Source organism: Perca fluviatilis, chromosome 17 (assembly GCF_010015445.1).
Source record: "Perca fluviatilis chromosome 17, GENO_Pfluv_1.0, whole genome shotgun sequence".
Classification (NCBI taxonomy): domain Eukaryota; kingdom Metazoa; phylum Chordata; class Actinopteri; order Perciformes; family Percidae; genus Perca; species Perca fluviatilis.
The window spans coordinates 14,118,386-14,134,635 of NC_053128.1; the positions used below are offsets into that span (position 1 = coordinate 14,118,386).

General features: G+C 40.5%; 1 protein-coding gene across 5 annotated transcripts in view; it reads left to right on the plus strand.

Annotated features, from left to right (window-relative positions):
• Positions 1 to 16,250, plus strand: part of LOC120545967 (A-kinase anchor protein 2) — a 93,252-nt gene that overhangs the window by 67,826 nt on the left and 9,176 nt on the right. For 4 of the 5 annotated variants that reach the window (XM_039780671.1, XM_039780672.1, XM_039780676.1 and 1 more), the window contains 2 exons: positions 13,854 to 14,075; positions 14,448 to 14,885. In XM_039780671.1, the coding sequence (XP_039636605.1) occupies positions 13,854 to 14,075; positions 14,448 to 14,885 (660 nt within the window). The remainder of the gene's footprint in view (positions 1 to 13,853; positions 14,076 to 14,447; positions 14,886 to 16,250) is intronic. The other variant, XM_039780673.1, reaches the window with a different exon arrangement.

Consider the following 16,250-nt stretch of genomic DNA (forward strand, 5'->3'; position numbering starts at 1 on the left):
AAGGTTAGCACGTAGTAGTTTGGGTAAGGATCAAACCTAGGTCAGTTAAGGTTATAGAGGTGAAAGTGAAAAGGGTGAAGTGTTGGATCTGAACTAAGGCAGTGGACGATCTTCCCCTATATGGCAATACGATTTCTTAATCATTTTGTAAATATGCACTTCAGGAATTTACTGGGAGGGAATCAGTCAAGACGTTTTGTTTATGCAGTGGCAACATATACACAATCAGAGACCGAAATAAATTAAATTGAAAGCTTGTTAGCATGTCTACTATTACTACTACTTCAGGTCATGTCGTCCTAACTATGGGAATCCATGATTGATATCAGAATAGCACGGATGGGAAAAAAGGTACTATCTAAATAAAAAGGGAATCATTGTCAGACTCAGATATGTTTGCTGTCACCAGGCTGTTTTCGTCCTGTGTGAAGCCTCCTTCCTCCTGCTGTCTAAATACTGCAGGCTAATGAGCTAGTTTCCGGAAATAGACATGTGATTAACACACTGCTCTTCTCAGTGGGAGGTAGAGCAGAGCTAGTTAATGCTATAAGCTAACACTGGGAAGAGGTGAACAGGACAACAGTGTTAATATGCCTTCTAGTCTTTTATGGCGTGGGTCAGCTATAGCCGTTGCCCACTTTCTTGAGAAAGTGCAAATACTAACCTGTTAAATGATCAATAAACTCATACCAAAGAAGAATGCACTGGTGATGGATAATAGGATCAGAAACAATTCCTGATAAGTTCACCACATTATTAATGTATAATAATTAGGGCTGTCCCAAACGATTATTTTTTTAACGATTAATCTAGCGATTATTTTTTCGATTAGTCGACTAATCTAACGATTAATTCATCGATTAATCTAAAAAAACATTTTTCAATTAGCGATTATTTTCCCATTGCTCAATTATTAACAATTTTTCACAAAACAAATTTCAATAAGGTTAAAATCTCTATTTATAAAAATTGTTTAACACTGCACTGTTCAAGTAAAATGAATTTGTAGTGTACTGTATTTGCTTTTTTTTAACAGTAGGTTAAATAATGAATAAGCTCTTGTTTAACATCAAAGCTCTTCTCCCTTTTAATCTTACAGTAAAAAAAAGTGCAATTTTAGCAACATATGAAATCAGATGAATCAAATAAATCCAACAATAAAACAAAGTCACATTTCAAGTCAGTTTCAGGAGGAACACACAAATAAAAAAAAGTGTTAAAGTGCAAATTTTCTCTCTCCTTTCTATGGGAATTATGAGCCCTGTCGACGCATTAACGTAATCGATCTAATGTCCGCATCTGATTTTTAAATAGAGGTAAGAGGTCTGGAATGATTGGCAATAACAAAGTAACATTTAATCAACTCACTTTTAACTTTAAAGCAACATACAGTACATTCAAGTTGAGCTATCGGTTTTCTTGGTCAACTTTTAATCTTCGGTTCACGTGCGTATCAAACAGGAGTTAGGCCGGGTCCAGATTGACTTGCCATTTGGTCCAGATGCATGCGACTTTTAGAAGCCCTGTTGTATAGTTTTAAAGCTATTATTATAAAGCTTGTTAGTGTTAGCTGCATTTGACAAAGTAGGTTTTCCAGTCAACAACATGTAGTGATAACAAGCCAGCCAATTAGCTAGCTTTGCTGGGGTGTGTTTTGGGAGGTAGGTGTGTCAAGCGTTATAAACCTAGCTAGCTGTCATTAGTGTGAGTGAGTGTCGTGCACTAATGTAAATCACTAATCTAATCTCTCTCTGCTCTGACTCAAACGATGCATTTAGGAGCATGCTAAAACCATGCTTTGAATCACATCAACAATTATGGGTAGCTCCCATAGTCACACTAATGTTTGATTGGCTGATGATGTTAATGATGCAGGTTGACCATCCTGGCAAGCAAATCCATTGTCACCAAAAGAGGAAGCATGCGGATGTGATATACCTATACCTATAGCAACCGGTCCAGCAATTTATGGGTGAAACTGCAAAAAGGCCCTTTGCATTTATTATACACCATTTTCAAATTATGTGTAACACTAATGGTCTCTTTTTACTTTAGATAAAATAAAAAAAGCTTACATGTTAGCTTCCCTAACCACAGACTTTAATTTTATTCAGAACCATAAGCCCATTGGCCTGTTAGCCAGTTATCCTCACTGTGTGGTCTCTGCGCTGAGAGTCCTGTGGTACAAAATACTAAAATGGGCTGCTTCATGCTGGGAAAGGATTACAATTATATGCTTGGTGGCTTTTTTTGTCACTCACAAGCTCACATACACACACAGAAACAGGCACGACCACATCCTCAAAACCCTCAGACTTAGCCATGCATGTGTCCCCTCTTCCTCAAGTGAAGATTTGATCCTTCATGTTTGTCCGTAGCTTATTTCCTGCACGATCATCCTGTTATCTCCGATTGTCTGTCTGATTCCGTAGAGGCTCATCTTTTATCTTTTCAGTTTCCGTTCTGAGATTACTTACAGTAATGTAGTAACAGACTTGTTTAGAAGATAAAGTTTAAGAAGTATGGCAATAGATAAATCGGAGAAGTGCCTGTAAGACTGAAACCATCATGCACTATACGGTGGTTCATTGAAATGGTTGTGGTCATTGAATTGCTATAATCACTGTGTGTGTGTGTGTGTGTGTGTGTGTGTGTGTGTGTGTGTGTGTGTGTGTGTGTGTGTGTTCGTGCGTGCGTGCGTGCGTGCGTGCGTGCGTGTGTGCGTGTGATGTGATATGAAACAAAGAGAATGCTAGTGGACAGCAAGTACTGTGTCATGCTGAATTAACAGCAGGAGAGAGTTGTTACACAACCAAGGGAGGCTGAGGAAAAGAAGGGAATTAAACACTTTGCTACGTTACTTTGTTGTAAAAGAGTATGGCGCTTACATTTTTTAGCATTCTTCATTCACATACATGAAACGGTTAGCATAGCTTAACTAGGTTAGACCACCCAAATCAGTGTTAATGGTTTCAACATTCTCCATTCACATGCATGAAACTGTTAGTATTTGAGCTACCGTGATAAATACAGATTTGGGTGATGTACACCAGCCTGCCAGTAGCTTTCAAACCATTTCAGGCTAATTTTAATTCTCAATCTAGCGAAAATCAAAGAAAAGTGGAGTGCATTGTTTCCCCATGGTGGAGATGAATGGAAATGTTGTGAAGTCTGCTTTAGGGCTTCTTACATAAAAAAACAATGGTGACATTTCAACATTGCTGCTTGCTGTTAAAGAGTAGTCATGGGTCATGCTAGAATGTATGAACATTAGCCAACATTGTTCCAATGGGCATTTAACCCAGGGCTAGTAGAAGTACAATGTGGATCATATGCAGTAGCCCAAGTATAGGTTAACATGTGTGTAAAAAGTGGCTTAGAATATGCCATGTAAAAAGCCCTGAGATATATTCTCAGCATTGATACAGTAGAACTTAACAGTAGGTTTCTCTAAAAATTGAAAAACTAATATCTCAGGTTTTACTTTGAGTCAAAACTAAAGAGCAAATGCAAAGGTTTTGCTCACTTTCTTTTTAAATACAATTTTAGATTGAATACTTTTTGACTCAAAATAACCAGATAATATCGGATAGGTTTTATAGCTATTTCTTGGTTCCTGCTGGCACAAGTCATTAAATTACTTTTAAATTACTAAATTATTCATAGTCAATAATGTGTTTCATATAATCAATGTCTTTGCTACATAGCTGTGTATTTTAGCACTGTAAGTTACAGAAAACTGTAAACTCTACTATGCATAGAGGACTTAAACGGAGCTTATTTAATTTTTAACGATTGACTCACTGTACATTACCTGTCACATAATACACGCACACTGCACTATTTCACTGGGCAACACGCCCAGCAAAGTACAGTTTGTTTTACTGTCACAGTATGAAATATTATTATACACACAGATCTGGGCTCCAGTTAAAAAAAGCAATACAGTCGGTGCTTGTACTCAGTCCAAGACATAACTAATAATGGCTGGCTGTTCAGTGTCACTGCTAGACTGTGTTTTGTCCCAGTTATTCCTGCACTTGTGCAGGGAGTGTTAATCTGGCTCTGTGTCCTGTGCTTGGAGAGTTTTCACACTATGACTACAGACATTTTTGGTTAAGAAGAGCCCTCCATCTGTGAGCTTGTAAGTGTGTGTGTGTGGAGTGTAGCATTAGTATTCAGCCTTGAGAGTCTCACTGAAGCGCCTGTCAGGCCCTTTGTTGTTGTTTCACGAAGGGGTCTTAGGGGGTCTGATGTTGTGTGTGAGGGGTGTCATTAGAGGCTTGGAAAGGGACCGAAATAGCTGCCATGAGTCCAGACATGCAGTGCATACCTCTGTAACACTCAACTTAAAAGGCTTCTTAACATGATTTCCATCTGGTTGTTGTTTGAAGCTCTATGGCACTGGGTAGGTGAAAATCGCGTTCGTTGTTATTCTTTTGCAGTGCTGCAATATGCCGTCACAGCGCTTGTGTGTCTGTGTAGGAAGCTGGGTGGAGATACACTCACAAGCCTTATATACCAATGCTCTTCCTTGTACTAGTACTTAAGCATATATAGATGTTGCTTCATTGATGCTGCACTGCTTGGCTGTGAACCATTCACTTTAAAGCCCTTGTGTGGGTTTGTGGATATTGTTTAGATGCTACTAACAGCTAGCCATCCATAAGATTAAGCCAGGTCTTTAATATTTCAATTTAAAAAAAAAAGCAAATTATTTAATTTTTAAAAACATGTCTATGTTGTGTTAAGTTGGCTGATCTGGTGGTTGTGTTGTTTTTGCCAAATGTTGACCCCAGTGAACTAGTAATGTCTTAGTGTGATTGTGTCTGTGTTTAAGTGCAGGTGGCCTTGAGTTTTTGGTGTATTTCCTGTGTTGAGTTCCATTTCCATGGACACAAGTTAGCGCCGCTTCCTGGTTTCCTGTTTAGATAACCTGTGAGCTGTGATAGGCTTTAATCCAATCAGTTGCTTCCTGTAGTTTGCAGCATCATTTGTTTTAAAGTGTCCAACACCCATCTTTAAATACATGGTCACTATCTTGATCATCCAGCAAGACTTGAGCTTTTTGACTCTAAAATAGCTGTATGTGACTGAAGGATCTAAGAGGGTGTTACTCAGCAATTGGCAGCTTCTGTGAAAGGGGTTGCTTTTTGAAAGGATTTTTATTTTACAGCGTGGAAAAGCCCTTACACATTGTTCCATAGTTGAATTCGCTTGAGACAGACACTGGTTCAGTTAGGCTGTACAATATAGATGAGTGACAATTTTCTCCTCAACTCAGACCTCATTATGAACCCTTCCTTCCTGTTCTGGAAATGTCAAATTTCTCCTAAATATTAACAAACAATACATTTTTTAAATATATGTGTGCATCTTAAGATTACATGCATAACTTATTTTTAATTGTGAAGATGTAATAACCATCCCGCCCACATAATGTGCAACTGAATGTCCTGTTGCAGTCCAAAATGTTTCAAATAATGAACACTAGACACCAATGAAATACCGCCTCTGTGACTTCAATTCAAACATGCCTGCTTTTGACTTGTAACGCAAAGTTGAATTATGTCTCTTCAATATTGTATGCAAAATGAATGATTTAAATTGACACAGACACACAGTCTGTATACCCTGGAGCCATGCAGGACATGACCTAAACCAAAAGAGTAAAAGTGATTTACATACATACATATTTTTCTGTTCTTACATATGTTAACACCTTATTTTTTTACTCTCTGTGCAAAGTCTTCTGTGTTTGTACAGTCAGTGTGTGTGTGTGTGTGTGTGTGTGTGTGTGTGTGTGTGTGTGTGTGTGTGTGTGTGTGTGTGTGTGTGTGTGTCTGTGTGCGTGTGTGTGTGTGGGTGGACATTTGTGTCTTTCTGGCATGCTGCGATGGTTAAGTGTGTCATTTGTTTCGTTTATGATCAATCACGATCAACTTTCATGATATAAGACTGCTCCGGGCACTACTCTTTATTGATTGGTGTTGACCCAGATGCATGCAATCACATATACACACGCACACGGATGAACCGTCACATATACTCCTTCTCTTCAGTCTCTTTTACCTTTGTTTTTTCACTTTCCCCTCTTAGCTTGGATTAGCTTTCCCCTCTGTAAATGTACCAGCACTGCACTGGCATAATGACCATCACAAGTCTCTTTGTGCGTTACAACCCATCCAGGAATTGAACTCCCCAATGCATATGCAATAATTGGGTTACTGTCCCAATTTTCTGTGACCGATTTTTTTCTTCATCAGTTATTTCTAGAATGGGAACTCACCGAGAAGTTGTGATTTGTCATTTTAAACAGGGACATCATTTCTGTGTTTTTGTCAATGATGTTATCCAGACAACTTCACAGTTAGTTAGCAGAGACAGCTTACTGTTTGTCACCCTCAGGAGCTCAATGGTGTTTTAAGTCCCCAACGTCTCCTTCCGGACAGCTCTTCGACCGTTGACTTCAAGGCACCTAACCCTAACCTTAACCATAACCATAACCATAACCATTGCCTAATCCTAGTGCCAGTTCCAGGCAGTGCTGCCTGGAAGGGGACATTGGGGGCTTAAAACACAGATAAACCCCTCAGGACGCAAAGCTGTTAATGGGCACACTACGCTACAGAGTAGGATAGGAGTAGGATAACCTCTCTGTCCCGCTGGACCACCCGGTTGTTCTCAACATACCCACCCCCACCCCCACTCCATCCATTTTCATTAGATAAATTATGTAGGGGGTTTAAAGCTGAAATTAAAAGACAGATCAAAGAGAATTACTACTCTTTTATTTCACAATTATGGGGGGAAAAAATACTTTGAAAGCTGATATTTCAGCCCTGTTATTCAGATCAGAGACGACATTGATTAACAGTGCTTGTGCTTTATGTGGCCAGTGTCTGACTAAGTTCCTCATGTGTACAACACCTTGTTCAGTTTCTTGTCGTCGACACAAGGTCAAGTTTTTGACAGCAGTGAGGAGACAACTAGCGAAAAAAGTAGAGAACTAGAGAAAAAGTAATAACCCAGGGAAAAAATATCATCCTGTCAATACTTCAGTAAAACTGCTTTTCATTTGCTTATTTGGCTTTTAAAATTGAATCAATGTAGCACTTAATTGCTGAAATGCATTCTGACATTGGTTCCTCATTGGGATCACCGTCCTCCATCATTTAGCAGCCGCTGACACATTATTGCTAATTGCTCTTGTAAATTCGAGGAAAGTGTTTCCAGTGCGTCTTGATGTGGTGCTTGTGAGCAGAGAAAGTGAACCGTGACTCAGGTCAGCTCTAGTTTCCACTGGCCTGATCCTATGACCCAACAGGTGCACCCTCACACACACAACACCCCTATAGACGAGTCGCATTAGAGTGACCCTGAGACATAAGAATCTGATTTCCTTTAGTGGATTTACTCCTTAATTTTGGCATTGAAGTTCCCAGTAGCTTGATATGGTTTTTGCTAGTTTTATTTTATCAAGATGGACAAGCCTCTGAGACCAGCCTGTTACATGTAAAGTCTCCACTAAAAGCTCTGATTAAATACTTTGTAAGGCAGGATGAGGCAGCAGATTTTATGTAATTTACTTTTTATTAAAAGGTGAATAGAACTGGTACATCACTCTAACCCTTAGACTGAGTCAACAGTCCCATACTGATGATGATAGAAGAAAATACCATTCCCCCCTTCACCTCCTCCCTCTTTCTTCAGTCATCATCTCTTCATTATCGCCTCTCTGCCTGCCTCTCTCGCTCTGTCTCCTCGGAATTTGACAGGACCTGTAGGTTAAAGGGAAAGTGGGCGCGCGACATATGCGTGGAGCTCGGTCTTACACAGGAAGGGAGGAGTGGGGAGCCACAGGGTGGATGTTTTTGGTGCGTGTGTGTGTGTTTGTATGAGGGCCTGCACAGAAGGGATCTTTGTGGGTGAGGGCATCTGGAGGAACACACACATACACACACTCAGCCCATGACATCACAGCTTACCGAGCAGCCGGCAGGAATGTTACTGAGAAAGGAGAGGCTTTGTGGAGGAGAGGAAAGAGACGGGAGGGGAGGAAAAGGAGGAGAAGAAGAGGAGGAAAAGGCTTGGCCAGGGAAAAGTCCGGCACTCCCACTATCTGGAACAGGACGGAGCAAGGCTGGACTGAAGGGAACAGAGCTAAATAGGAAAAAGGATAAAGCTTATTAAAAGAAGTAGGAAATACTGTAATGTTACGAAACTTAAGGAAGCTTGCTTTTAAAAATTACACCATGGATTTACAAATGTCACTGAAATAGACTAAAATTACTTATAAGAGCAGCAGGTGAGTACCAACCCTATTTCACTTTTTGGGGTCGTACGACGTAATTTTATGGAACTTCAGTATTTTAAGATGTATTTTAGTCGATGAGAACACCAAATATGTTGTACAAACTAAAATGACATGAGATGTTGGCTACAGAGGACAAACAGGAACTTGAATACTGTAAAGGAAAAGGGGAGGAAGTGTCAGAAACACACACACACACACGTGTTTTGTATTAGATTAAGTATTGATGTCAAACTTGAGAATCTGTTGTAGTGAAGGTTATGCAGATGTTACAACATAATGTGAGAAATGAACTGCCCACTTTGGCCTGACAATCTCATTGAGTCCTCTCTCTGTGTTTTATGCTCCTTCAGTCAGCCCACCTGTCTCTCTATTGATGTTGCTTGCCTGTTACCCACTATGTGTCTGTTTAGCCGCGTTTAGTTTGTCAGTGACGTATGACTCGTAATGACTCTTCAACACCTCCAAATTGTCTTAAGCGGAGACTGACTGAAATCATTAATAGGTACCCGATAGCACTGTTTGGCCTGGGTTCACAATCCAGACTGTTTTATCTGAGAACACCATGCTAAACCAGCAGCAGGCTCCAGTTACTATACAGGATCATATTTAGCCAGGAAACAGAGCCGGGAACGCTGACTGCACCGTGTTACCAGGAGATCTGTGTGTGTGTGTGTGTGTGTGTGTGTGTGCGCGCATGTGTGTTTGAGGACGTACTGTACGTCATCAAGTTTTCATTTAACATTTGCCATGTGTTCTGGCTGCAGTGCATGCTAATCGAAGCCTATGACGCGATATTAAAGGCATGGAAAATGGGTTTGTGAGAGATGTCAAGGTTGTGTGTTTACTTCCCGTCAGGGAGTATTCGGGGTGTATACATGTTCTGGTAAACCCCCCATCATCTCAGGCATGCAGCTGAGTGTGTGTGTGTGTGTGTGTGTGTGTGTGTGTGTGTGTGTGTGTGTGTGTGTGTGTGTGTGTGTGTGTGTGTGTGTGTGTGTGTGTGTGTGTGTGTGTGTGTGTGTGTGTGTGTGTGTGTGTGATTTTTGTGTACTGTCACGGTCAGAGCGTAAGCATTTCCAGATGTGATGGGAATGGCGACAGGCGGAGAATGAGACAGGATTTAGTCAGAGCATAAGACAGTAATAGTTAGCTGACATATGATTGCATTACTATTACTTGTCATGACTAACCGTTACTCCTGGGTTAATATATTTTAGCAACCTTAATGTAGCTTTAAGACCAAATCTAAGCCATAAAATAATACCTTAATCTTAACTAACCCTAAAGTCACCCTTACCAAGATAATCATTTTTTTCTGATTTGACTGAGCTTGGCTTGTCATGCGAATTTAATACTAATTCAATTCTCTCAAGCCACGTCTTTGCCCTAAAATAGATCCGCGAATTTGGCAAAGCTAGTAAAAAGGTCTTCGCTTTGGAGGATTTTCCTTCACTTTCTATCCTTTTTAGGAAAAAGCCAAAGCACAAACACAGCTGACACGTCATGGTGGTGAGGGTGTGACTATTAAACACTATAGTTCACATTCATGTAACTGTTAAATAGACATGTATGTGTATTTACATGCTAATGGAAATGTAACTGCTGTCCCAGGAGTAATAGAACATTCTCATGTTTTCAGACAGTCAAACAAACCATGAACATTAAAGCTTTTTCATTACAGTTACATGACTTCTAACCACACGTACACACACACACACACACACACACACACACACACACACACACACACACACATACACACACACACACACACTGGCCAGGCAGGGTGAACAGTGTCCCTCATCACAAGTATTAAAGTCCGAGCCTTGAGGACAGCTAGTTATGCCTGGAATGTCAGTTCACCTCAATGAGAGTCAGAAACACACACGTGAATACACAACTCTGAATACACACACTTGAAAGACCACACTCATACTGTCATGCACTGCTGCACAACCACACACACACAGAATAGCATTGCATATGAGACATTCCTGTACTATAGTACTGTTTTCCTGAGGCAGTAACAGGATATCCTCCCCCACTGTCCTGCCTGCTGGACACACACTCTTACACACCAGGCTTATTATAGTAAATTAAAAGTGAAACAAAAACAAAAATAAGCAGTAAAAAATATTTGTATTAAACTGAAACTAAACAAAACAAAAACTAAACTGAAAACTAAACTAAAACGATATTGAAAGAGAAAATAAAAAAGTGAACATAAATTATTTTCACTTTTTGTTTTGTAGCTATATTTCACTACAGAAAAAAAAAGACACCGTCAATTTCTGTCAACACTCGAGACATTGAACAACAGAAATTGATGGACTTGAGATCCCAGGACATGGCGCTGTGCTAAACTAAATCTATAAAAACTAAACTGTTCTGAAAACCTGAAACTAAACTAAAACTAGCAAACACACTCTGAAAACAAACTAAAATGAAAATGTCAAAAAAAAAAAGAATAATTCAAAATTCTAAACCATTATAACCTTGCACACACACATTCCTGCACACAGTCCATACAATGGGTCAAGTGTAGTCTATCCACGATGTTCCTCTTCCAGGATTGGTCCGTTGCTGCCGGAAATTCCGCCTGATTTTTCGGCCAGATGTCCGTTACCTTCCGCTTCATTCGTGTTGTAATTTTAAATTAATAAGGACTATGGTTAACTGCTCGTCAGATCTCTGCAGGGTAAATCCAGACAGCAAGCTAGATGAGTTTTCTTTTGCATGACCAAAACAAGTTCCTTCCCGTGGCTATTTTGCAGCGGCACCGTTTTCTCCCATCCTGGAATGCCGTGTGGACTTGCCACACCCTCCTCCGCAGCGCTGTGGAGGAAGGTCTGGCAATGCGAGACTAGGTCAGTTGTAACAAGACAGAAGACCTGGTCTAAGTGAGTGTGTTTATAGAAGTAACATGTGGTCCTCACATGGACTGCTAATATCATTTACTGGGTGAAGAATCATTTGAGTTGTTTAAGTAGAAACTGGAGATGAAAGGAGAAAATAATGCTGTAGTTTAAACATTTCTGTAATATTGATTGGTGTCAATCACAGCGTGCCGTGGTTAAACAAATAATCCCCTTAGCTGAAGGTAAAAGTTGATAAAGTAGCTAACAGTATGATTTGTCCAAATGAAAAATTCTAACATTTGGTACACACATGCATGTCCCCCTCAGGAGGACTGACCAAATACCATTCCCATCAGCCTCAGCTGTTAAGGGCTAAATGTTAGCATGCTAACACAACTAAGATGGTGATCATGGTGAATTACGCCTGCTTGGCATCATCATCATTATAGCACTGTCATTGTTGAATGTTAGCATGCTGATATTAGCATTTAGCTAAAATCTCTACTGTCCCATAAGTACAGCCTCACAGAGCTCTTGTTACACTTCACCTCCCAGAGATACAAACTGTCTGTATTAGTGTGTTCTTTCTTCTTTTCTATCATTTTAATTGATATTTCACTTCTGACACAGTAGTATCAAAAGGAATGTTTTACATTAAAAAGAAATGTCCCAGATTGTTACATCCCTAGCCTTGAATTGGAAATGTGTGAGACATTCCTTTCAGAAAATGTGTGTATTCTGATTTATATATATCACACACGAGACAGCCTAAGCATGTGACTGAGCCAGATGGGTCAACAAAGCCCTCAGAGTAAAAAAAAAAGTTTTTCTCACAGTAGAAACGGGAGACACGAGGATAGGAGGGAGGAGGAAAGAGGACTGAAGAATGGAGTGAGGAGGAGAGTGTTGCTTCGGTATAGACAAAAGAAGGAGGAGAGGCAGGGTGTTATAATCCAGTATGTGATTTCACTGACCACTGGTTCTTCACTCTAACAATCCCAGAGAGGAGAGAGGAACCAAGAGAAGGAGAAGGCGCCAAGAGAAAGAGAGAGAGGATAAGGGGGAGAAGAGAAAGAGGAGTAGATAAGGAAGAGAAAAAGATCCAGATTCAAAGCTAGGCTGCCCTGTTTATGTTGATACTAAGTCAGACACCGCATATCATAGGGGGTTCACATCGGTAAAAAAACCCATGGATATCAAAATCAAAATGTGTGCTGACCAATTCACTGAAATGGTCCTCCTCATTAAATCCCAACACACACACTCTCACACGTTACAAAGACGGGGGTCAACAACCCCTCATGGGAGTAAACACATCTTCAGAACAGAGGTGTACTTGGTACAAGGCAGTAAACCAGGAAGCAATTAGAGTTTGTTTGTAATTGGCCTCTGTAGAAACAGACAGGTCAGTAAAGACAGGAGTGTGTAAATGCTAATGGTGGATCTGGAATGTGTCGGATGGATGGTTCACAAATACAGAAGGTCACAGGTTTTAACTCCCTGCATGCCAATGTGTCTACCAATGTGTCCTTTAACCAGATACTCAACCCCCATTTGTATATTTAAATAAGAAGTCAGTGAAGTGCCCACACAGTTGATAAGTTAATTAATGTGGTGGTAAAGTATGGTTTATAAGTTTGAAAATGATCTATGTATTTTATAAAAATCAGAGTTTGGTTCTCAAAATGTAGGGGGGGGATAAAGTCAAAGTCCCCAAAAAACTGATGATTAATGTAACATCACCGTATTGCACAAAGTGGTGATTATTGCTTCATAAGGGAGGGACATTTTATTACATTTTGACAACTTATATCGTCATCTAGCAGTTATACACCAGTTTCTACAGGCTGTGCGACCAACTCAGCAGGGGAATTTAGGCATTGATGATGTGGCCTCGAGGCAGGCACTTAATCCAAAAACCCAGCAGTGACGCTGCTCTGTGAACAGCTGAGATCGGGAGGATACATGGAGTGAATGTGTGTTTAAAGCTGCCAAACCTCAGGTATCTGACAAATCCCATGACTGTGATACACTTCTGAGAAATTATTATTCTATGCAGAACAAGTATAATGTTAAAGTTTTGAGCGATGCCATAACAAGATACAAACTGTTTTAATCGACACATACTGTGCAGAGAAACATACCGTTTTGCCCATCCCCACCCACAGTTGTAAAAGCTCAAGATACTTCCCTACTTAAACTATAAAAGTAATAAACTGACATCCCACCTGTCAGTTTGTCTTTGTATAATAAAGTATCAGATAAAATATGGGGCAGGAGGAGTTACTGTATTTGAACTATTTGCCAAGTATTCAGCACACTGATTCATTCACAGAATTGTGAAGGTCTTTGAACAAAGATACAATGGATTTCAGTTTTTTTATGGAAGACTGTTGTTTTTGGTGTCATTAAGCAGCAGAATGGCAGTTGGTGCCCCCTAGTGGTGTGAACCAGTCAGAACACACTACTACTGCAATGCAGACAGACAGATGTATGTGTGTGCATGTGTGCGTGTGTGTGTGTGTGATTAGAAAGAGTCTGATCTCTAAGTAAAAAGTGCAACACTTTCTCTTTTAACCACTACTTTAAGCATACATTGTTTTTATGCAAGTGTACAGTGTACAGCCTCTCCATACAGTATCTCTGAGCATTGTGTTGTTGCTTGTTTCTTGACACAGAGATCATGGCGGGCAGCCGAGGATGTCAGTGACACAATTCCACGAGAGCGAGCCCTGAAGAGCGTCAGTTTCCAGGAATCGGTCAGCGTTATCACCGACAGGCCTGCGACCATGGAACTGGAGAGCCAGCAAATCCAACATGGCTGCCTCAGCAGCCCCAGTAACCGAGCCCACAATGCAGTTGGGGTGAAAGTAGAGGCTTCTGACAGCGAGGTGGTGCAGGTATGCAACTCACATTTTCACTTGTTTAATTAACTTTGACCTGCCAATTTATGTTGGGCTGAGTGGAAACTGAACTGGTTTTGTCGCAGTCTTAGGAAATAGTTTAGATTTTCTTGATTTCTGTCACTTTTTTTCTCAGCAATGTGAGAAACATTAGCCTGGACACAGATACAGCTGTAGCAGTACAGATACAGCTACAGCTGGCTAAATTACAGTAATTTGGCATATGTACATACTAGCCTTCAATTGGTTTATTATATAGCTGGGTGTCCAGAAATGTATATTTATTGTCATTTATTATGATAAAAGTAAATAAAAGTATCACGTCCTGTATTGTTAAATGTGCATTGTTTCCCCTTAATATAATACTAGGAGGAGTTTGATGAACATTATAGTACAATCGTTGAACACCACAGCAATTTGATTGTCTGCTGCGTGCGTCTACAGGAGATCCGCTACTTGGACCAGGTTTTAGACGCCGCTTCCGAAACACCCACCAACGGAAACTCTTCTCCGCCAGAACACACCGAATCAATCACCATCGATGGAAACGGTCCTTCTGTCCGCGTGTCGGCCTCGTCTCCCGGCGATCACGGATCAGTCGTTGTGGAGGGGCAGAGACAAACCACGTTCCTGTACCAGGAGGACTCTGCTGTGAGGACCAACGGCCATGTGCAGGGAGAGGAGTCGGCGAGCGGCAGGGCGAAGTTTGAGCTGAGAGCGTTTCAGGAGGAGAGACGGCCAGCCAAACTCTTCACCCCTGGAGAGGAGCAGCAGGTCAGGGTGACGAGGAGGCGGCCCTCAGGGGAGGTAAATGGCTGTTAGAATACAGTATGTACTTTATCAGCTGTAACACATGCAGCATTCAGACACACAGTATTCAAAAAACAACGCAGAAGTAATGTTATTGTGAATCTTATCTGTATTGTAGTGTTAGTAATAAGAGGTCTGAGGAGGGCTCGGAAATGTAAGAACATTCCAGTATTCTTGAGTAAAACGTGATTTATGGTCCTGCGGAGGCTCCACGCAAATCTTTCGCTGCAGCCTGCGTAAGTGGCCTGAAGTTTATACTGGCATGTGTGTGTGTGTGTGTGGTAGAGCGAGGGAGAAGTGAGAGAGTGACGGTGATTAGCTTCGGAGCGAGTAGCGACTCTAGAGTCATAGTGAGAGAAACAAAATGTCTCCCCTGTGCTTTCTGACCACAGCGGGAAATGTTAACCCTCTCCTTGATTTCATTTTGTTTATGGAGAAGGAGAACCAGGAAATGAGTAGGGGGAAATGCAACACTGCCAAGAGACGACGTGCGTCGCCGCGCCGTGTCTCCACATACCTACGTACATAGCCACAGCGTAGATTTTACGCAGCAGTATAAATCACGCTTAATACAAGCATAAATTAAGGTTTACTTGGATTAGTCCCTTTAAAGTCAGGAAGTGATTATTGCCTTTTGTCAAAAAGTCTAAACTGCTTGCATGAAACACATGCAGCTATAAAGCCAGCTAAATTATGACAATAAGCTAAAACATAAAATCTTCAGCCTAAAATGAATGTTTTATCGTATATGAATACGTCCTCCAGAAGTTTATCTCAAAGGAAAACCATATAATAGCTGAACTCTTTTGTATATTTCTTCTTGGTACGCTAAATAAGACTTTTAAGAGAAAATGATATTCCTGACTTTAACTGAAAGTTGACAAGAAAGGTTTTCTTTTTTTTTACTCAGTAGGTTTTTGATTATCCAGCCTCGGTATTAAAACAAAGGTCTGAAAAATATGAAAACGTGTGGAAGTATTCCCAGAGTGTTGAGTTAAAAATGCACAAAAAGGTACAGTATTAAGTTATATGTTAGTACTTTCTTCATCTACAATGGTATGACCAAAGTCACAGGGTATACTGTACTTACCACAACACACACAAATCATGAAATTAAGAAATGACATCCTAAAAGGAAGCAATTTTGAAAATGAAAGTGTGTCGTAAGTTAACCCTGAGTAACACGAGCACATGATGCAACCTCAGTGTCCAAAAGGTTAGCTGTGGTTCACATTTTCATCAGAGATAAGGAAACAGTGATGACCAGTGGGAACTTTCCACTATTTTAAAATCAACCACTAAAAAATAAAACACGATCCTTTTCAGTCGAGTCTTACTGTGTGATCCTCTGATCTACCTTGG